Source organism: Solanum dulcamara, chromosome 1 (genome assembly GCF_947179165.1).
Source record: "Solanum dulcamara chromosome 1, daSolDulc1.2, whole genome shotgun sequence".
Lineage (NCBI taxonomy): Eukaryota > Viridiplantae > Streptophyta > Magnoliopsida > Solanales > Solanaceae > Solanum > Solanum dulcamara.
This window is the reverse complement of record NC_077237.1, coordinates 82,776,276-82,799,739: the sequence shown is the minus strand read 5'-3', so window position 1 is coordinate 82,799,739 and position 23,464 is coordinate 82,776,276. Positions and strand designations below refer to the sequence as shown.

General features: G+C 35.9%; 1 protein-coding gene across 1 annotated transcript; it reads right to left on the bottom strand.

Moving 5' to 3' along the window:
• Positions 1-4,537: 4,537 nt before the first annotated feature.
• LOC129894936 (uncharacterized) lies at positions 4,538-5,116 on the bottom strand. Its single transcript, XM_055970532.1, has 2 exons — positions 4,634-5,116; positions 4,538-4,549 (listed from the first exon to the last, which is right to left on the bottom strand). The coding sequence occupies exons 1-2, from the start codon at positions 5,114-5,116 to the stop codon at positions 4,538-4,540; spliced, it is 495 nt and encodes a 164-aa protein (XP_055826507.1).
• Positions 5,117-23,464: the final 18,348 nt, after the last annotated feature.

The window sequence follows — 23,464 nt, the reverse complement described above, 5'->3', positions numbered from 1 at the left end:
TCGATGATTTACGCCATCGGAACAAGTTGCTCGTCTGCGCTAGTGGTGTTAATCTACTGAGGAGAGATACCGCTACATCTCATGATGCCCTTATTGGAGAATGCTTTGATTTGATTCGCTCAGTTAGAGATTCTTGGGCCTACCTGATAATGTTAATTGTTAGGAGATTTTTGATTGGCGGAAAACTATATGGTTCTCAATATACCATAAAAAAACTCTATCCGTTAGCGTATCTGAAGTAGACGAATCTGTCAAGTGCTTTCACTTTATTCGAGCTGAATTACTAAGAAAATTGATTCGAATCTGAGGAAGGATTTTCTTTTTTGGATATATCGATTCTTTCTAAATATAACCTCATCTTTAGTTATTCTATAAATTTCAAATAAAATAAAAATATTCAAAATATATGACCAAGCGCCTATTAAAAATTTGCATATAGATACTAAATTCCAAAATAATAAAATTCCCACTTCCAATTTCAAATCATTTAGAAATTGAGATAAGTGTCAAAAACACACCTAAATTATCTCATTATTTTGAGTTTTATGTCTAAACTATTGGAAGTGTGAGTTTCATACTTAAACTATCATTTATTAGTTTGAAAAACATGTCTCAGTGGTGTGTGTAATACACACTCTCTGCTTTTTCTATTTTTTGCGAAATCTTGCCACATGACATTCCACATGGATAAAATAATCCATCTTGACAAAAATTAAATAAACTATTAATATTAATTAAAAGTTAAAAACTAAAGAATTTTTATCCCCCAAAAAAGATATTATTTTTTCAAAAAGAAATTAATTTTTTAAAAAATAAATTTAAAATATTTTCTCACCCACTCCAGCACTCTCCCTCCCCCTCCCCCCTCCCCCCTGACAATCTCGGTCCTTTTATTTTTTAAAATTTCTTCTATAAAATATTTTAAAAATATTCATACCTCACCCCCTCCCCACTCCTTCCTTAAAAATGTTTTTTTAAAAAAATAAAATAAAATTATACTCACCCCATCTAACCCTCAGCTCTTAATTTTTTTTCCACATTTTTCTCATTTTGAGTTAGATATGTGCATATATTTTTAGGAAAATATTTTTTTCTACTTGCATACCAAATATAATAGAAATAAAAATTGTATTATAAGAAAAGTCTTACAGCAAGTAAAAAATACTTTCCTAAAATCATATGTATATATCTAACACAAAATGAGAAAAAAAATTGGAAAGCGGAGGGTTGGGTGGGGCGAGGTAGATTTTTTTTAAAAAAGTATTAAAATAATATCTAAATTATTATTTGAAGGGCGGGGGGATGAAGTAAGATTTTTTTTTTTAAAAAAACTTTTATAAAAGAATTTAAAAATTAAAAAATTGGGGGGGGGGGATATGGTAAGAGAAAGTAGTGGATCAAGATAAGAAAAATATTTTATATTTTATTTTATAATTATTATTTTTTGGAGGGCGGGGGTAGGGAAATAGTAATACTTTAATCTTTAATTTTAACTTCTAATAAATTATTTAGTTTTTGTCAAGGTGAAATTATTTACTTTAATCTTTCATAAATTATTTACTTTAATCTTTAATTTTACCTTCTAATAATTTATTTAATTTTTGTCAAGGTGAAATATTTTGTCCATACAAAGTGTGATGTGACAATTTTTTTAAGTGAAAGAGAGACTATAGTACATACACCATGATGATAGTGGAATAAAAGAGAAAGGTGTATTTGTCAAACTAATAAGTGATAGTATATGTATGAAACTCACACTCTTAATAACTTAGATATGAAACTCAAAAAAAAGAAATAGATTAAGTATATGTTTAACACTTATCTCTTAGAAATTCTCATTTAAAATTTTGCATATAGAAGTCTTTCTTCTTGAACTTGAAGTTCTTAGTTTATGCGAATGATGAAGTCAGAATAAGGTATATATAAATCCAAATAAAAGTGATCACTTTTCGATGAGAACTTAACATGTTGGTAACCTTCAAAATTAGCCAACAAAATATTATCAATTGTCACCCTTTAGGTTTGGGACTTTTGTACTTTCATGTTGGAGATCTCAAGTTCGAAATTCTTTACCAGCGAAAGTAAAAGGTTTGTCTTCTGGATCGACCTAGTTGCATCAGACTTGTCTAATATGAATTACCTTTCTTGCATAATTTGTGAATTAGTGCATAAGAGCGAGAATTTTACTGTATGTGCACCCACAGAATAGTGACTGTGGATTTTTCTTGACATTAAAAAAAATTATCACTCGTCACATATGCATGGGTTACTATGTAGCTTTGTTGTATGTTGGCATGAGTGCCACGTGTTTATCATGTGTTACCATTTAAAATTGCTTATAAACTATTTATTTGATCATAAATTTTATGAAAAATATTGTAAAACTTTTCAAAGAGCTATAATAATATGGTGAAATCCAATGGCGGAATCAGGATTTTTAATAAGGGGGTTTAAAATCTGAAAAAGTAGACACACGAACTAGCCGAAGGGGATTCGAATCTACTATTTATACATAAAAAAATATTTTAACCATATATAAATAGTATAATTTTTTGCCGAAAGGGGTTCGGATGAACCCCCTGGACACATGCTGGGTCCGCCATTGGCGAAATCCATTGGTGGCCCCTTAAAGTTGACACCAACTTTCACTTAGACACCTAAACCAAGAGATGTTTATTTTAGACACTTCATGTAGGGGTCCGCTGTGTCATTTTGACACTTTTTATACAGTTGGCACTTCGCGTGTTTTGTACCGATCTAAGGCGCGTAGAACCTATTTTTTAATCTGATGTGGCATCCAACTTGGCCTATAACGGTAATATCTCTCTCACTCTTTGTATTTATATCCTTTCTTCTTCAATTTTGCCCTAAATTAGTATTTCTTTCTCTAATTTAAAAAAAAAATTCAATTTTCTCTCTTCTTCTTTGTTTTTTCTCTCTTTCATGTTGAGCTTCTTCAACACTTCCATGTCGAGCTTTTCCAACTCTTCCATGGCCTCTTTGGATGAATGTCGATATTGTAAATGTGGTAATGAAGCACAATTAAAGACTTCTTGGATCCAACTAAATCTAGGTCGTAGATTTTTTACTTGTAAAATTTCAAAGGTAAAGTAATTCTTTATTTTTTTAAAAGTTAATTAAATAGTTAATTGTGGGCTTCTAATTTTTTTCTGATTGATTTTGTAGAAAATGGGTGGCTGCGATTATTTTTATTGACATGAAGATCGACACCCTCCTCAAGCAAATAAGGTAATCTGGGTTTGTTGAAGAAAGTCAAGGCTTTTGATGAAAAAATAAATCGAGCAAGAAATATATTTATTGTTAGTGTCATTGCTACTGGTTGGTAATGTTTGGAATACGGACATTGAAGCCTAATTGTTAGAATGTGTTGTGTTGTGTTGTTCGGGTATAGGTGGTGGTCTATCATTAGGTATAGGTGGTGGTCTAATATTATTTTAATGTTGTTGTTGCTGTAAAGTTGTCTATGTAATGAAATGAAACTTCATGCTTTGGATGAAATGAAACTTCATCTTCTTCTTGTTGTTGTAAATTTCTACCTAGGCCAAATTTGTATGTATTTTGATGTTATTGTTGTATACAATTCACAATTTTGTTGTCACTCAAAATATAAACAAAAATGTTCTAAAAACATAGCAACACTCGTGATAATTTAATACCAAAATATTTAACAATATCACAATGTAACTCAAAAACATACTCCACAATGAGATCAAAGTTAGCATTATGCTAAATACCAAGATCAGTAGATCAGTTTAACAAGGCTACAATCCTCAAAAGTGTTTAATAGTACCAAAATAAAGCAAACATAACAATTGTTTGGTGATTACATTACATAGCAAAAAGTATTTAAAATTGGTGTTGTTGTTACTTTTCTTTTTGTTTGCCATTTGCTACAACTAGGAGGTAGTCACAGCATCTCTGTTTTTCCATCTCAAGCCTCTAGGCTTAAAACCAAGGTCTATGCCTATTGAACTAGCATCCTTAAAATTTGAACCTGTTGGTAGAATTTTTTGACTTGAAGTCCCTGGCTGCTTTTACAGAAAAAGAGAAACCAGAATTAGTAAGTAAGCTGCACTTGTGAAGATTAGTATGTAACCAAAGGAGAAAACAACATACATTGAGTATTTGGGTTCCACTTGCACTTGTGAAGATGTCAAATCCAACATTACTTGATCCACCATTACTTGGCTTCTTTGGCCCCCCTCTTACAGAATCTTCTCCAGTTGCAACTCCTCCTCTCTTTTGTTCAATATTCTCTTTTTTCCTCGGAGGTAGTTGACTTATTATTCCTCTTGTAACAGGAATACTTGTATCCACATATGGTGGTGGTTGGCTTGAGCTTGCAGATTCATTCACCCTCTTAACTCTACTTATATCAGCACAAACTATTTTTGAAAAAAACATGCTTGCTTGATGTTGTTGGTTCAGGTTGGCTGGAGCTTCTTGGTTCAGGTTGGCTACTTTCTTGTGAGATTTAATCAGTAAATTGTGAATTATAGCTAGCTGCGTCTAAACTTTAACCAGTAACCTGAATATTTAAGCACAAAATATATGTTCATTAAAAATTCAACAAATGATTAAAAAAGACACAAGCAAATATAAATTATGTTACCTTGCAATATCTCTTGTTATGACTTTCTAGTTTACACTTAGAACAAGTCTGTTTCACCCCTTGTTTGGACATTTTTCCATACTTCTTTCTTGGTTCATCTTTGCCCTTTCTTTTATTTCTTGCAGGTCTGCCAGACATTGGTTTAGGTTCAGGACGTTCAATCCTTGGATTGTTAGTTTCAGGCCACATCTTTATATTTGTAATTAGTTGGATGAAATGACTATAAGCCTTTAACAAGGTATCCTTCTTATACCAATGCTCCACAAGAGGTTCAAGCTCCTGTCCTATGTGGCACAAAGCAGAAACAACATGTTGGCATGGAATGCCTCTCAGTTGCCAAGTTCTACAACTACAAACTCTATCAGTCAAGTTAACTATATGCCTATACTCCTCTTCTCCAATCTCAAATTCAATATTAGCATTCCAAAGAACCTTACATGTCCTAGACTTGTTCTTATTCTCCTCTAAGATAAGTCTAGCCATAGGTGCAATATCAGATATCTAGGTGTTGGCAAACTTAATCATGTTCACAGTTCTACTCATTATCTTTCTCCTAATTTCCTTCAACATGATTATTATAGATTTGTGTCTATATGATAAGATCCATGAGTTAAATGTCACGACCCAACCCCGTAGGCCGCGACTGGGGTCCGACCTGGACCCCCCGTACACATATCTATTAGCTGAGGTCACATTGAATCGTGAATAAGACAATATCATGTAACAGAGCCCCACTAGGCGATAACATTTTCATAAACTGTAGCCCTTTTCGTTTGTATCACAACATGACAGGGCACGCAAGCCGACAAGGCTGCCATAACATAATAACATATATCATATATCATGTAGATTCAGCTGAATCAAACTGACATACACAACCCACATATACATGTCTGCAGACCTCTAAGCATATAAATGACAACATATGGCGGGACAGGGCCCCCGCCGTACCCCTGAATGGATAAAATAATTTCTATACATCCGTGGACAGTATCAAAAACTAGGCTCCGATACAATGGAGCCTCTTCCAGCTGAGCTGCATGGAATCCTAAGCTGACGGACTCCCAAAATTTGTATCTGTACCTGCGGGCATGAACGCAGCCCCCCGAGAAAGGGGGTCAGTACGATATGTGTACTGAGTATGTAAAACATAATATAATACAACTGGAAACATATCTGAGATAGAGAATCAGGGGATAAGATATCAATTCAGAAACCTGTACCTGTACTTTATGAATTACAAAAACATGCATGTTCGAGTCATATGATATAGCCGGCCCTTTCGGGGGTCCGGTGAATCATCTTTGTAAATCATCTCTGTAAAACCATCATGGCCCCAGTGCCATCACCACCTTATTACAACACATCATCATATATTTATACACGTATCCTGGCCCTCTATTGAGGGACTCAGTGAATAATGCAGTGAACTGTGCACGAGAACATATCCTGGCCCGGGACTCAGGGAAAGAAGTGTTACAATATACACGAATAGAGTAGTGAGTAACTATATGCAATTTAAATCATTATCAGAGACTCGACAGAATAAGAAAGTTAAGCTTTTATTTTAGGACCCGAGTAACGGTGTAGTCATCTCGAGTGTCCTCTAAATGCCATTATGGGCTGTCTCAATTATAATCTCGGGGCTCCTAGACATGTACTAAAGTAAAGCCAAATCGCTTATGGAACCAGAAACATTTGTTAACATATAGTCTGTAAGACTTGGAGCCTGTATATTTGTTATTTCTTTAGCCTATAATAGTTTCCAGGGAAATAGTTCGACTATTGTAGGAGTTCTATATTCAGAAGTAAATAAGAGATGTTTGAGGATGGAGTTACCCGAGAGCTCAGATCATATTCAACTTACAACTAAGACAAAGACATGCCCAAAAGAAGAAAGAGACTAAGCTTTATGTAATCTGTACTTTGTTTTAGATGACCTTCATACACATATTTCATACCCGGCCCATTATAGGGCTCAGTGAGCCACTATGGCATTCAAATCTCACTTTCGTACCAAATACATATCAAGAGAAGGGAAAGATAGTTTCCCATACACTATTCTTTAGCACGTACAAGCCTTAACAGGTAATACTCAATCCTTGTAGGAGTGTTAACACTTAACTGTAGTTAGGGATTATGGGGCGTACCTGGAGTTCTGGGAATGGAATTATTCCCACATTCCACATACAATTCACTTAAGGCTAAAACTTGCCAAAAGGAAAGAAAGATAATTGTACGTGCTTATACCAAAACATGCCACAAGAAAGCTTTACATACCTCTTGGGAGTTACCCTTTATCCTGCTCGCCTCGTCGTCTTCTGAACCTATTCAATATAAAGTAATACGAATATCAACTACTCTTAACTTTTCAGTATCTGAGGTTACGCCTTAATGCTAATGGAATCTATTCCCTTAGTCGTTTCCTCGACTAGTTCTTTAGTTTGTTAAGGCGTTAACGAAAATTGGGCAGCACCTCCCCTATAATGTGCCCTATCCAAATTTACAATTAGGTACCTAATACCTACAGCCAACCAACAACAACAACCTGCAGCAATTCATACCAACAATATACAACATACACTCCAAACGACTTATTCCAAAAATACGATATCTCAATAGGGCGTCTAGCCTTTATTTTGTGACGCCTTTAATTATACATAATGAGGGGTAATGTGGCTTCTACCAGCAGCACCCTAACCCACATTAGGACATATTTAGGCCCTGAAACAACAAGCCACACCCCTGCAGAGCAACTCACAAGAACAACACTTTGTTTCGACAACAATTCAACTATAACGACTACAAATTAGTTTATTCCGAACGCCAAGTATTTCTAAGCCATTTTCATATTTCCAGCCACCAATAGGGCGTGTAACATGCTCCATCAGAACACATAAAGCTCAAATTTAAAGAAGAAACCTTACCTTACGTTAAACTTGTCAAACTCGCCAAAACTATCCAAAATGTGAAATCTGGACAGTTTACTGTTTCACCTTGTCGCTTCATTTCGAAGGGGTAATGGAGGGAAACAGGATTTACGCCCTTCATGAAAGTTATATACATATGTATTAGGGTCGCAAATAATTTCGAATCATCCCTACATCAATTTTTTACAAAAAGATATGACCAAAATACTTACAGCTGTCCGTGTAGAATTTCCAAAACCAAATTTGAGCAGTACCTCCTCTACACTTCATCACCACTTTTGAAGCTGATAAAAGTAGAACTGGATTTTGGAGTCTGAATAAAAGTTATAGAACCACGAAATACCTTTCCAAAACATATTAAATCACTCGAAAAGAATCTGTACAAAAGAAGTTATACCAATATTACTAACCACTGTCCCTTCCAAAAACGGGTTGGTTAATTAATTCTTAACATTTTCTCCTTTGACTTTCTCTTATTTTCTCTTCCAAATTCCAATTGAAAAGCTGGAGTTTTACTTCCATGAAGGTCTTAAAATACATATATACGTATCCACATACTTAAGGTACACCGTATATAATTAATTCACGGAAGAAAATTGAAGAACTTACCCTTAAATTCTTCCAGACATGGCTGCCTTTCCCTTCTTCATTTTTCACGTTTTCTCTCCATGTTTTGGACTGATTTTCTGGCTAGGAATGAAATAATTAGTCACAATACACATATATATAGGGTGGCTATGGGGGTGACACGTGTCAGGGTGACACGTGTCCAGCCGTGATTGGTCCACCATATCTATGCAACCAGTTAGGGGCTGCCACATGGCAGCGTGGGGTCCATCCCAAGTAGGTGAGTCACCTGCCTGCTTGTCACCTGCTTGCTTCACTTTCGTAAGTTCGGAAACTAGTTTTTGCTCCCTCTCGTAGGTTCGTAATCTCGTTTCACTTTAAGAGCCTATGAAACCCTTTCTACGTAAGCTTGGTATGTAATCAAGTAACTTATATATGTAAGATTTCTAAATTAGTAGCTTACGTAGATAAGTCGAGTCCTACGACTCGTTACTTGGCCTCCTATTCCTTCCGGATTCTTATATGATTTCCCTTCCAACCTTCTCTACTACGGGGTATCACATCCTCCCTTCGTTGGAGTCATTTGATAGTGTCGTAGCATATCCGGTTCATATGGTAATGTCCAAGGAACTTATGAAACATTCTGAGTTTAAAAAGAGTGGGGTGTAACATCCTCCCCCCTTTAGAACATTCGTCCCCGAATGTTAAACAAAACTTCCCTTAGAACTTATATAGACCATCAAGGGATTCGTTTCTATTTCCTTACACATATTTCCATCGAAGTACTTAGTATACGAGTTTCAGGAGTTGGGGTTACCTGTTGACCTGGTGTTTTATGTCCTCTTTTTAATTCCTTAGGTCATCCCCTTTTCTGGTTTTGATTTTTGCCACAGTACCTTGACGGAAGGCAAGTCCTCAGTTCGCAACCTTCTAATTTACCAATCGACGATGGAAATAAGTTTCTCCTCATATGATAACTCTTTCATCTCATGGACTTCATTTATAAAACATACTATGGGTGGATCGCTAGTACATTCGCAAAATATCTATATCTGATAGGCTGGGTGTATGGTCTCCAAATCAAGTGGTAAGCTCAACTTACCAGCCACGTTGCCCACCTTATAAGTAACTTGATACAGTCTGATATATTCTGGGTCAAGTTCCTTTTCTAGGTGACCCTATGATGAACATCCAATCATCAACTTGAACTCTATATGTCGACGTCGATTATCTGTATGTCATTCCTGCCGACTCTGGGCTTTTAGTCAATAGCTTGCTTAATCATGTCGAGGCCATTGGAATACTAGTGTAGTAATTATTATTGTAGGAAACTTGATAAGTGATGGATAATCATTCCGGCTACCTTCGAAGTTAATCTCCCGGCTCGTGACATATCTTATAGCGTCTAATAGTGCGCTCAGTCTGTTTAGTAGCTCGAGGGAGAAATGCGGTACTAAGACCTGTTTGTGCTCCTGACCTCTTCTTGGACTGATCTCAAGGCATTAATTATAATTGAAGTCCCTTTATCTGGATATTAGAGGAGGAAACCTCACGGAACCTTACCATTCTCCATGTTCTATAACTCCCCCTAATTTCAGCAGCATAGGTGCTCTTGATTGGAAGCAAATGGGCTGATTCCTTAGCCTAATCACAACAACTCATATAGCACCCTACTCTTACCAAGTATAAAATGGGTGCGTAATGACGTGGATAATTTGGGAACCGTTAGCCTCGTATAGTCTTTCTCGACTCTTTTCAGGACTTTAACTGGCATTCGATCTTTTGGGTCCTTCTTCCCCTCTTTTTCCAATCCTTAGGGTTGGCTACCGAATAATGTTGCAGTCCCCCCATATAACGGCGCTCGTAGTCATTCTGTGCTTTGTCTAACATGATCTGGTGTAATTCCAAAAGATTTTTGGCATAGAAGCTCGCTATCCTATAGTAACCAGCTAGTTCAGTCAGTTTTACTTAAACCTTTTCACAATTTCCCTTACCCCCGCTTATAATCCTCTAGACACATTATCTTGTGTCATTCTTTTACCTTTACAAGAATACAAGAGTGTACAAGAAGCATCCTAGCGTTACCTCGCTAGTCCTCATATCTTGCCCTGCCTTTCCTCCCTTCCTACACTCGAGGTTGGGGTAGATCTTTGGTCCAATCGTGGCCATGTCTTACTTCACCCGTAGTACTAATTCCATCTCGGTAGTTTGGCTTAACTTATCTTTGCACCTATCGGTAGTTAGTTGCAACTTGGGCTCCTTCGTTTGGGATAATTGCTGTGGGGACTCCGTAAGGTCCTACCATGTTTTTGTTTTTACTCTATAATTTTACACCTTCTCGGCGGATTAGGTAACCTTTGATCGAAGGAGTAGGGACTAATATTGTTATTCCACAAGTAACATTCCCTCTAGAGTCATCTGGCGCTAGAGTGCAAAATGAGTTTTGTAGTCCTAGTCATATTGTGGGATTTCCGACCTTGGGCACTGCTCCCTGTCATTTGTAAATTACCTCAGCTAGTACCCTTACCTTTTTGGGTTCTGCTTTTTCTCCCTCGGAGTTGGCTACCAAGTGGTGTCAAAATTCCCTCGCCCACTAGCACATATAGTCATTCAGCGGTTTTCCTCTCATTAACTAGTTCTATGTTGAAGAGCTGTGGTACTCAAGTGTGTCGTCAGTTAGCAAATAGCTAATCCTTATTGTTTTTCTTAAGACCTTGTTACAGTTTCCTTAACGTATCTTATAATACCCTGGGTACATAATCTCATAGCGTTTCTCCGTTGCTAGTTCAGATTCTTCCATCTCGTGTGATCATACCAGTACTTACGCATTAAGTTCCATCAGAATTTCGAAGTTAAGCGTGCTGGGGCAAGAGTAATATTGAGATGGGTGACCTCCATGGGAAGTCTTCATGTCGCGTTTCATTATAACCTTTTCCACGAGGTGCAGGCACTCAACTTAGCTCCAGATTTACCTCAGCGTTGTCTCGCGAGTCTTTATGTTTTGCCCCATCTTTTCATCTGTTATCTTGCATCTAGTATCGGTGTAGACCTTTAGCTCCACGATCCTTTATTCATTTTATGTTCTCCATATTTTCTACCACAAGAGGCTTTCTATTCTTTTTTTTGTTTATTTATCTATCGCAATATCATTTGCGACTAACTCTATAACCAACATTTTGGCTTTTGGTCTAGCATGTTATCATTATCCTTCGTAGTGTCTCTTGAATTATTCGATATCCTTTCATTGGTACATTCTTCTATTTTTATACGCAGCCACCTTCTAGTGTTATGTTGTTCAGGGTCTCGTCACAAACTTCTTAACGCTGCCTTATGTAGCATTCTGGCTTCTGTTCAATTACTGGTGGCTTCCAGACCTTTCTAACTTGGTTCGGCAGGATATCTTATTGAAGTTTAGACGTCCATCTCAAATATATTACATATCGATTGCCTTCACCTTACTTTTGCCATTTTCTCATTAACTTCCCCCCTTTAGAGGGTACTCGTGCTTTCCTCTGTATGTACTTGTAGTCATTCCAATTTCAATTAGGCGGTACTAGTATTCTGGGAATAACTATTCCAGGTTTTCTTAAAGTAGTGGCTTTGTCCCAACCTATATCCTTTGTTTCTTGGGACGAATACAAGTTGTGCCAATTATTCCTTAAGTTTGCCATCCTCGTCCCTTGAGGGTTCCACTATTTTTGGGGCGACGTGGTGTACCCGCGTCATTTCTTTGTATCTTAAGCCCCATGCTCTTACTGCGTTCTCAATGCAGGCCTTTAACTTAGGCAACGCGTACTAAGTGCGTCTTACTAGTGGCTCCAATTTATCCCTGCATACTCATATCACACTGTTCAGTTCATACTTACCTATCCCCCTTTTAACTCGTATATATATTTGGTTCCTGACATCTCTTTGAGGTGCTTTTATTAGAAGTTCTTTCCCCAATTAATCGGTGGCAAATTATAAACTATTATCGTACATCATTTTCCAACTATTGTTGGAAGAAATTAGAACCTCTTAAACATCACAGTACTTCTTCTAATACTTGACCTACCTGGTCTCCTTCTGAGTTTATCCTCAAGCTATAAACAACTCATCTGATTTACAATTAGGAATTGGAGGTTTGGTATTTTTTTCCCAAAAAGAGTGATACTCGTTCGCGTGACATCTTATCCTTCATCCTGAGCCTCTTTTTTTTTTACAACACAATTACGGTTGGAGATACTACGGTCTGAACTGTACTGCTCAGACAGACTTTTGTTTCTTCAAAATAATTTCCTCGAGTAAGAAAAGTATCCCTTATTGACGACATGAAGAGTACCTCTTATAGTTTTAATTAAACATAATAAGGGTACTTGATATCAATCTCCAGGACATCCAAAAATCTATGTTTCATTCCCTTTTCCTTGTTCTGGGAAAATTTCGACAAAGTTTCCTCTACATTTCTTACTTATGCCAAAACCTGCACGCAGAAAATACCAACAATGCCTCACAGGGCCAATATATATATATATATACATATCATATCATAGCCACACAGGGCTTTCAATGTCATCTCATATCGCAGCCACACAGGGCTTTCAACGTTAACAATAATATAAAAATACTAGACTTACCTCATATGTCCAACTCCAAACTACATCTGTTGCACTTTTTGTCTGCTTTTCTTTCAGGTTTCAACTTAATATTTCAATACCTTACCCGACGGATATCTTCCGTGGCTTTACTTTACTTACCTGCATGCTTCCTAACTTTCCATGTCGTCAATTACCTCCTTCTATTGGTGTCGTCCTTCTGTTAAGATCCAAAGTTAGTATAAGGAATTTTCCTATGACTCGGATCTAAAGCACGATCTCAGATGTAGAAGAAAAGTAACATCCTAAATGTCCTATAGCTTCCTGTTTATAGATGTGGCGCGCAACACATCGATAACCAAGACTCTATTAGACACGGTCTGCAGACACTCCGAGGATGAACTGCTCTGATACCACTTCTGTCATGACCCAACCCCGTAGGCCGCGACTGGGGTCCGACCTGGACCCCCCGTACACATATCTATTAGCTGAGGTCACATTGAATCGTGAATAAGACAATATCATGTAACAGAGCCCCACTAGGCGATAACATTTTCATAAACTGTAGCCCTTTTCGTTTGTATCACAACATGACAGGGCACGCAAGCCGACAAGGCTGCCATAACATAATAACATATATCATATATCATGTAGATTCAGCTGAATCAAACTGACATACACAACCCACATATACATGTCTGCAGACCTCTAAGCATATAAATGACAACATATGGCGGGACAGGGCCCCCGCCGTACCCCTGAATGGATAAAACAATTTCTATACATCCGTGGACAGTATCAAAAACTAGGCTCCGATACAATGGAGCCTCTTCCAGCTGAGCTGCATGGAATCCTAAGCTGACGGACTCCCAAAATTTGTATCTGTACCTGCGGGCATGAACGCAGCCCCCCGAGAAAGGGGGTCAGTACGATATGTGTACTGAGTATGTAAAACATAATATAATACAACTGGAAACATATCTGAGATAGAGAATCAGGGGATAAGATATCAATTCAGAAACCTGTACCTGTACTTTATGAATTACAAAAACATGCATGTTCGAGTCATATGATATAGCCGGCCCTTTCGGGGGTCCGGTGAATCATCTTTGTAAATCATCTCTGTAAAACCATCATGGCCCCAGTGCCATCACCACCTTATTACAACACATCATCATATATTTATACACGTATCCTGGCCCTCTATTGAGGGACTCAGTGAATAATGCAGTGAACTGTGCACGAGAACATATCCTGGCCCGGGACTCAGGGAAAGAAGTGTTACAATATACACGAATAGAGTAGTGAGTAACTATATGCAATTTAAATCATTATCAGAGACTCGACAGAATAAGAAAGTTAAGCTTTTATTTTAGGACCCGAGTAACGGTGTAGTCATCTCGAGTGTCCTCTAAATGCCATTATGGGCTGTCTCAATTATAATCTCGGGGCTCCTAGACATGTACTAAAGTAAAGCCAAATCGCTTATGGAACCAGAAACATTTGTTAACATATAGTCTGTAAGACTTGGAGCCTGTATATTTGTTATTTCTTTAGCCTATAATAGTTTCCAGGGAAATAGTTCGACTATTGTAGGAGTTCTATATTCAGAAGTAAATAAGAGATGTTTGAGGATGGAGTTACCCGAGAGCTCAGATCATATTCAACTTACAACTAAGACAAAGACATGCCCAAAAGAAGAAAGAGACTAAGCTTTATGTAATCTGTACTTTGTTTTAGATGACCTTCATACACATATTTCATACCCGGCCCATTATAGGGCTCAGTGAGCCACTATGGCATTCAAATCTCACTTTCGTACCAAATACATATCAAGAGAAGGGAAAGATAGTTTCCCATACACTATTCTTTAGCACGTACAAGCCTTAACAGGTAATACTCAATCCTTGTAGGAGTGTTAACACTTAACTGTAGTTAGGGATTATGGGGCGTACCTGGAGTTCTGGGAATGGAATTATTCCCACATTCCACATACAATTCACTTAAGGCTAAAACTTGCCAAAAGGAAAGAAAGATAATTGTACGTGCTTATACCAAAACATGCCACAAGAAAGCTTTACATACCTCTTGGGAGTTACCCTTTATCCTGCTCGCCTCGTCGTCTTCTGAACCTATTCAATATAAAGTAATACGAATATCAACTACTCTTAACTTTTCAGTATCTGAGGTTACGCCTTAATGCTAATGGAATCTATTCCCTTAGTCGTTTCCTCGACTAGTTCTTTAGTTTGTTAAGGCGTTAACGAAAATTGGGCAGCACCTCCCCTATAATGTGCCCTATCCAAATTTACAATTAGGTACCTAATACCTACAGCCAACCAACAACAACAACCTGCAGCAATTCATACCAACAATATACAACATACACTCCAAACGACTTATTCCAAAAATACGATATCTCAATAGGGCGTCTAGCCTTTATTTTGTGACGCCTTTAATTATACATAATGAGGGGTCATGTGGCTTCTACCAGCAGCACCCTAACCCACATTAGGACATATTTAGGCCCTGAAACAACAAGCCACACCCCTGCAGAGCAACTCACAAGAACAACACTTTGTTTCGACAACAATTCAACTATAACGACTACAAATTAGTTTATTCCGAACGCCAAGTATTTCTAAGCCATTTTCATATTTCCAGCCACCAATAGGGCGTGTAACATGCTCCATCAGAACACATAAAGCTCAAATTTAAAGAAGAAACCTTACCTTACGTTAAACTTGTCAAACTCGCCAAAACTATCCAAAATGTGAAATCTGGACAGTTTACTGTTTCACCTTGTCGCTTCGTTTCGAAGGGGTAATGGAGGGAAACAGGATTTACGCCCTTCATGAAAGTTATATACATATGTATTAGGGTCGCAAATAATTTCGAATCATCCCTACATCAATTTTTTACAAAAAGATATGACCAAAATACTTACAGCTGTCCGTGTAGAATTTCCAAAACCAAATTTGAGCAGTACCTCCTCTACACTTCATCACCACTTTTGAAGCTGATAAAAGTAGAACTGGATTTTGGAGTCTGAATAAAAGTTATAGAACCACGAAATACCTTTCCAAAACATATTAAATCACTCGAAAAGAATCTGTACAAAAGAAGTTATACCAATATTACTAACCACTGTCCCTTCCAAAAACGGGTTGGTTAATTAATTCTTAACATTTTCTCCTTTGACTTTCTCTTATTTTCTCTTCCAAATTCCAATTGAAAAGCTGGAGTTTTACTTCCATGAAGGTCTTAAAATACATATATACGTATCCACATACTTAAGGTACACCGTATATAATTAATTCACGGAAGAAAATTGAAGAACTTACCCTTAAATTCTTCCAGACATGGCTGCCTTTCCCTTCTTCATTTTTCACGTTTTCTCTCCATGTTTTGGACTGATTTTCTGGCTAGGAATGAAATAATTAGTCACAATACACATATATATAGGGTGGCTATGGGGGTGACACGTGTCAGGGTGACACGTGTCCAGCCGTGATTGGTCCACCATATCTATGCAACCAGTTAGGGGCTGCCACATGGCAGCGTGGGGTCCATCCCAAGTAGGTGAGTCACCTGCCTGCTTGTCACCTGCTTGCTTCACTTTCGTAAGTTCGGAAACTAGTTTTTGCTCCCTCTCGTAGGTTCGTAATCTCGTTTCACTTTAAGAGCCTATGAAACCCTTTCTACGTAAGCTTGGTATGTAATCAAGTAACTCATGTATGTAAGATTTCTAAATTAGTAGCTTACGTAGATAAGTCGAGTCCTACGACTCGTTACTTGGCCTCCTATTCCTTCCGGATTCTTATATGATTCCCCTTCCAACCTTCTCTACTACGGGGTATCACATCCTCCCTTCGTTGGAGTCATTTGATAGTGTCGTAGCATATCCGGTTCATATGATAATGTCCAAGGAACTTATGAAACATTCTGAGTTTAAAAAGGGTGGGGTGTAACATTAAAGGTCTCACATATGTTATTTTCAACTACATTATTTGGAATGATCTTGAAAGAATGCCCTAACCTATGGCATTTTTGGATAATGCAATAAATTAGCACAAATATCCTTATCAAGTTTGCTCATTTTATGAAGCTCCTCCTTGAACTTCACTTCAAAACTTGCTTTTGAACATCTCCATAATTTTTTTCTCCTTTCCTCTCCCTTTCAGGTTTGATCCCAATTAGATCAAATATGTATACCACACCTTCTAACTTCAGTATTTGGTAGAAGTTCATCAACAGCTGCATGAAAAACGTGCAAAGAAAACAAAATACAATTCAATACTTAATAGATAACTTAATAACTTTAGCAAATATAATAGGTAATTACCTTTTGCATATCTACCATCACAGTAAGATCCTGTCCAGTACCCAATTGCAGGTCCTCTTTTAAGTAATTGATAAAGAAACTCCAACTATGTTTAGTTTCCTTATCTACAAATTTTCAGGCTATAGGAAACATTTGATTATTTCCATTTTTGCCAACTGTTACTAGAAGTTCACCCTTGCAAAGCACCCTTTAAGAAATATCCATCAAAATCCTATTATTCTTCTACATCCTTCCTTCCATCCCTTTTTCAATGTATCTAAGCACACATAAAAGTACACAAATAAATTCTTTCCTGTGCAGTTTCTCTATCCATTCTTACTTAAACAGAACTATCAAGATTGGTCTATTTTATAACCTCAGCATAATCACATAATCTTGCAAATTTTATATTCTAGTCATCCATGGATTCTCTAAGAATCATTAGCTTTGCCTTGTAACAGATGGTCTTACCCATATATAATCCTAACTTCTACCTGCACAATTCTTATATTTCCCAAATCTTTAAGGATGGTTGTTTAGTTATTTCATCCTTGAATTTGTTTGCTAGGAATTTACTTGTACACATTTTGTTCTTATTTGATGGAGAACACTTATGTACAGGATGGTAGTTCTTGATCAAAAAGTCATCAGAATCTCTATCAATTGCACCACAACACAACCATTTGCATTTTTCTTTGAATTTACATTTAGCCCTCACTCTATGAGCTTTATTAGGTCTTAACTTAATCTGATAAGTGTATTCTACTGCATAATTTGTTAAAGCCTTTCTAAATTGTTTAGCATTTTCAAAAATCATACCAAGTTCAAAAATAGAAACTTCACATTCATCATCATACCTGACCTTTTTACTTTTCCTTCTTCCTGATTGATCAACACCCTTAACAGCTTCTACATCTAGTACATCCGTGCTATCATCACTATCACAGTCTGAGCTATCAATATACTCTTCATCTTCTCCTAATCTGCCAACATATCTATTCTTCTTATATCTTCCAATATCTTCAAAGCCTTTATCAATACCAGCTTCACCTACTGGTATTTTTTTAGGTACTTTCTTTTTTCTCCTAGGATTAGAATTTCTTTTGTTCCTCCTTTCAGCTCTAAAGGATCTCAATTCTTCATCAACATCTGAACCATCTTCATCAGGAATGAAATTTACATCTGAGTCACTACTAGGTAGATCTGACTCAGCCTGAGCCTTATTTACATCTGAAACAGCCTCAATCTCATTCACATCTGAAACAACCTCATTCTCCACATTTCTATCAGTATTTACATCCACAGATTCATTAATAGAGTCTGGCCATGCTAAAAGATCAGCTGGAGTTGGTAATTCCTCTAACTCATCAATTTCATGGACCACATAGACATGAAGGTCATCACCATCTATTAAGTCTTTCACATAGTCTAACAATTGAATATCAGAAGTAACTTGAACAAATTCATTGTTAATTTCATTTTGAAAGTAAAAACCTTTCACATTTGTGTACCCAAGGTCTTTAGTGTATGAAAGAAACTCGACAAGGCTAAAATAATCTTTATCAATAGCAACAGCAAATACATCTATTTCTCCTTTGTAAGTAGGGTTAGGGTCTGCGATAACATGACCCCATGATGAAAACATGTCAAAATATAGTCGTCCATATCTCAAAAAGAAGACCCCAATACAAGAAAATACCCCAAAAGGCCCTTACTTTATCAGTAAAATTTTCAAAAAATACCATAGTTACAGAATGCTAATAAAGAGAGTGTTAACAAACTGAACATACACCTTCTTCAAGAATGAAACATACAAACACAAGAAGTAGTTGATAGAACCTTCGATTTCTCCAATGTCGTAAAGCCCGATAAAATAACAATCTCCAACAATTGATTTCAACCTTTAAACCTGGAAATTGGCAACATAAATTAACATAATAGTTAGCACTAACGAAGAATTGAATGAAAATCAAGAAAAATTGAACCTTTAAGTCGAAGTTACAATCCTATTCTTACCTAGGGTTTTGATCGGTGAAGTGAAGAAGAGAAAATGGGAGTTGAAAGATCAACATTTCACCCTTTAAATTTGGAGCCAATATGACATGAAAAAAAATAATGAGTTGACATGATATAATTGGCCAACTAATTCATGTGGACGCAATCGTGATACACGCGCTTGAGGTCAATAACAAATTATTTAAAAAGTGTCAAAATGACACATCGGATCCTTTACATGAGGTGTCTAAATGAACATCTCCTAGTTTATGTGTCTAAGTGAAAGTTGGTGTCAACTTTAGAGGACCACCAATGAATTTCGCCTATTAATATTAGATGAACATTTAGAGTGTATAATGTATTCATAGCAAAACACTCAATAAATTGACGCTTGCCACAATTTTTCTTTATTTGAGACCGATCCAAACAAAGCTACCATATGAGAATTTGTTTTCCTCTCAAAACGATACATATTGAAAAATAAAAGAACAATTGCAGTGATTTTAATACGACAATGAGTATTTTTTTTCCCGCTGCCATAATTTGCATTCGTAAAATGGTGATTTGACAGTTACTATCTTTATTTTAATTTAAAAAGTATATTATTTTGATTTGTTTTCAAGAAATTATGATATTTTATTCTAATAGTATGTTTGGTCAAATTTTTGGAAGCCGTAAATTTTTTGTTTTTATATTTGTTTTTAAAAAGTGAGTGTTGGAAAAAATAAATATTTTTGAAGAACAACAAAAGCTAAAATACTAATTAATTACTGTTAATTTTAGGTGACTACTGATAAATTCAGCCTTTATCTATTTCAATAAGTTCAAAAACAAGGGAAAAAAACAAATTTGTATAATAACAAGCCAAAATAGAACATTTTTAGTTTGTTCGAATGAACTTATTTTAAGCAGCTTATAAATGTTTTAAAAAAGATAAGTGTAACCCAATTTATTTTTTTGATTTATAAGCTGTTTTCAAGCTGTTTGAAATAAATATATTCAAATAAATTTAATTATTTATTAGGCTTATTTTAAGTATAAATGAGCCAGCCAAACGCTAAAAAAAAAATAATTGAAAAACTTATAAGGCAATCCAAAGGCGTTGTTTTTGGGACAAATTTATATTTTTTTTCCTTTTTAGTATATGTTAAGCCAAATTGTTAACGTAGAAGCTTCTCTCTGTTTTTCTGTATGCAAATATGGCGGATCGAACACAGTTCTTTTTACGTCCTTCTCCTATAATCACTCACATTGACCTTTTCTCATCCGTCTTCTACCTCGCTTCTCTGTCAATTTCTCCGTATTATTCTTCAATAGCCAACTCGAATTCATTTCTTTATTTTTTGTTTTTCTCAAAGTTTCGATCTTTTTTTAGTAATGCAGAAAAAAGTGTATAGGGATTGATTTTTTCTTCTTTGAACAATGATTTATCAGTGAGATACGATATCGATTTGATTCGATTTGATCCGCCATGGCTGCTTCTTTGGCTAAGTATATGTTCGGTTTCTTTGTTGTTTCGGCTATACTATGGAGTATAATCAAGTAAGTCAAATGCATTTCAAGTAGTAGTACTATTTAGTAAATCGATTGTTTATATGTGAATTGTTTGTTTTCTGTCACACTTATATTGCAACTGTTACTTGTTCCCTCCCATTTTTTTGTTGTTATGTTTGATTTTGCAATTTTGGAACACTTCCAGTCATATAGTTATCAGAATGCTCTCTTTTCCATTTTATGCGACTACAACAACAACATACTAAGTGTAGTCTTACAAAGTGAGGTAGAGAGTAGTGGCGGATGCATAATTTTTAGTCAGGTGGTTCGATTTTTTGGGACTGTTTGCTTTCTATTGGGATTAAATCTACTATTTCAGCAATATTTTTTCTTAAAAAAAGTTAATTAATAGTGAAAGAATGGGCCATGCTAGTGTTTTTTCCCGAAATTAAATGAAAAGAAATAACAAAAGCTAAAAATGTAATACGTATAGTGAGATTCAAACCCTGAACGCAAGGGTTCATTTGAAAGCCGCTATCCATTATGCTACACTTTGTTTCTTGTTCAAGAGGTTCAAAATTAATTATGTACATAAATACAGAAAAATTATCTTATACATATAGTGTAATTTTCTGCCAAGGGGGTTCACTCCCGCCTCTAGACGCCCCTAGTAGAGGGATTATTTTCGATAGATTCTATCTAAAGTAGTCTAGAAATGGAAACATAAGAAATAACATATAGTTACAGAATAGTACTACAACAAAACAATACTTCCAATCATATAATTATCAATATGCTCTCTTTTCCATTTTATGTGAGTACAACAACAACAACAACAACATTCCCAGTGTAGTCCCACAAAGTAATGTAGAGAGACTGTTTTCGATAGACCATCAGCTCAAGGAAAACAGTCCAAAGTAGTCTAAAAAAAGAAATAATGGAAGTACAAGAAACAACATATAGTAACAGAACAATACTACAACACAACAATAGTTTCAATTTTTATGTGACTCTCTCCCCAAATAGTTTTTGTTTGACTATGATTTTTTATATATATTAAAAAATATATTTCTTTGATAACCAGAGATCTAATATGAGTTAGCTGGTGCAATTTAGTTGTATGGCCTCATCCTATATCATGTTCACAGTTAATTGCCATATCCACACATTCCAAGTGTTTTTATTATTTATGATGGTAGTGTTCGAGCCAATTTATGCACACGTGAACTATCCCATCCTCACACTATCACAAGTACTAGGTAGTGTTGCCCACTAAGACTTAGGCATATGAGAAGAAATCGTCTAGTATTTTGCAAAATATATTTATATTATAAAAATATACTATAACTTATAGTACTCTCATCAACTTAAAATGTGCTAAGTTTAATTGTTTTCTTTAAATGAAGGAACCAATGTCTGAATTTACTCAGAAAATTGAATGGATTGACCCTAATAGTGCACACTCGTCATTCTTTCTGAAACAAAAACAAAGGATTATATAAGTAAATATTTAACATCGTCAACTTCATGTCTATTAAAATGAGACGGCGGGGGAATTATTTATCATCAGTTAAACTTTAAGGTTGTGCTAGTGTTTTCTTGAAAAATGCTGGAGAACTATAATCCATTACTTGAATAAGTGACCGTTGGCGGTTGTACTAATGATATTCTAGAAACATATCAGACACTAGTACATGTAGCAGATAGAATATAGTTGTTTCAATCCTTTCACATTTCTCTTCTCTATATTGATTTGATAGAGTGGTTTTGTAGAATGTAAGGCTTAACTTAATTGGGGTAGTGATGTTTTGATGATATGCTTGTGTTATGCTTCTTTTTGGTGCAAAATATTGAGTCTTAATAGTGATTGCAGAAGATTTTCCATTCTTTTTATTGTCAGCATTAAGCAGTCTAGTTCTATCCAAATAAATTGTGTTAACTAAAACATTTGAGTGTCCCATTTTGGTCAATCTTGAATCTGTGAATCGCATTTTTCTTTTCTTCAATATCTTGTTCCTTTTACATTCATTGAATTATTTTTAGTTTGTGTTCTTTATGCATTTCTTGCTCAGATTTTCTTTTAGGTTGTTCATATGGATTTTAAGCCGGGTCATGAAAGCCTCCATTTCATTCCGTGTTGGAGGATGTAATTGCTTGAGAGACGTGGCGGTGAAGTTCAACAAGGTCCGTCGTTTCTTTTACCTTTGTCCCCTTTTTCTCTTTCACTTTGATCTATACATTAAGGTAGTAATTCCAATTGTCTTTGATACTGTCTTTATTTGACAGAACGTTTTTTAACTCAACCAAATCTATATTTTGTTTTTGTTTATATTTATTCTTTTAGCTGACTGTGTCTGACTTCATGCATAGTTTTTCCAACTACATACTGCTTGTTGTCAACCTTGCTAGGTGATGTACTTCTTATGAAGTTGGTTAGAAGGGTAGATAATATGTAATTAGAAGGTCATTTGATTTATAATCATATCTAATCTTACATTTAGGACTTAATGCTTTAATTTTTCATGATCCAAATAGACTTTAATGGTGTGATTCTTGGAGTAAAAGTAGGTATGGGGACGATCTGGATAGTAATGACAGAAGAGCAGTGTTAAATAGTAGGAAGTATTAGGGTCCAGTTTGGAGTTTTCAGTGGCTCATACATGCAGACTATAGTTTCTTGAAAACTTGTACAAAAATATGATTCTCTACAAAATATAGTAGGTGCCGGGAAAAGAAGAAAGAAATATAAATCTTTCTACTCTTTCAGAACTCTTCAATTTTCAATCTAAATTGTCCATATGTGTCACGACCCAATTTCTTAGGTCATGATGACACCTACTATAACCCTCTAGTAGGTAAGCTAACCCGTCAACCCGGAACTTCAAGTAATGTGTTTGAGGGCAGAAACTATATAAGAGCATCGATTTATAAAAGTAAACAGAATGAA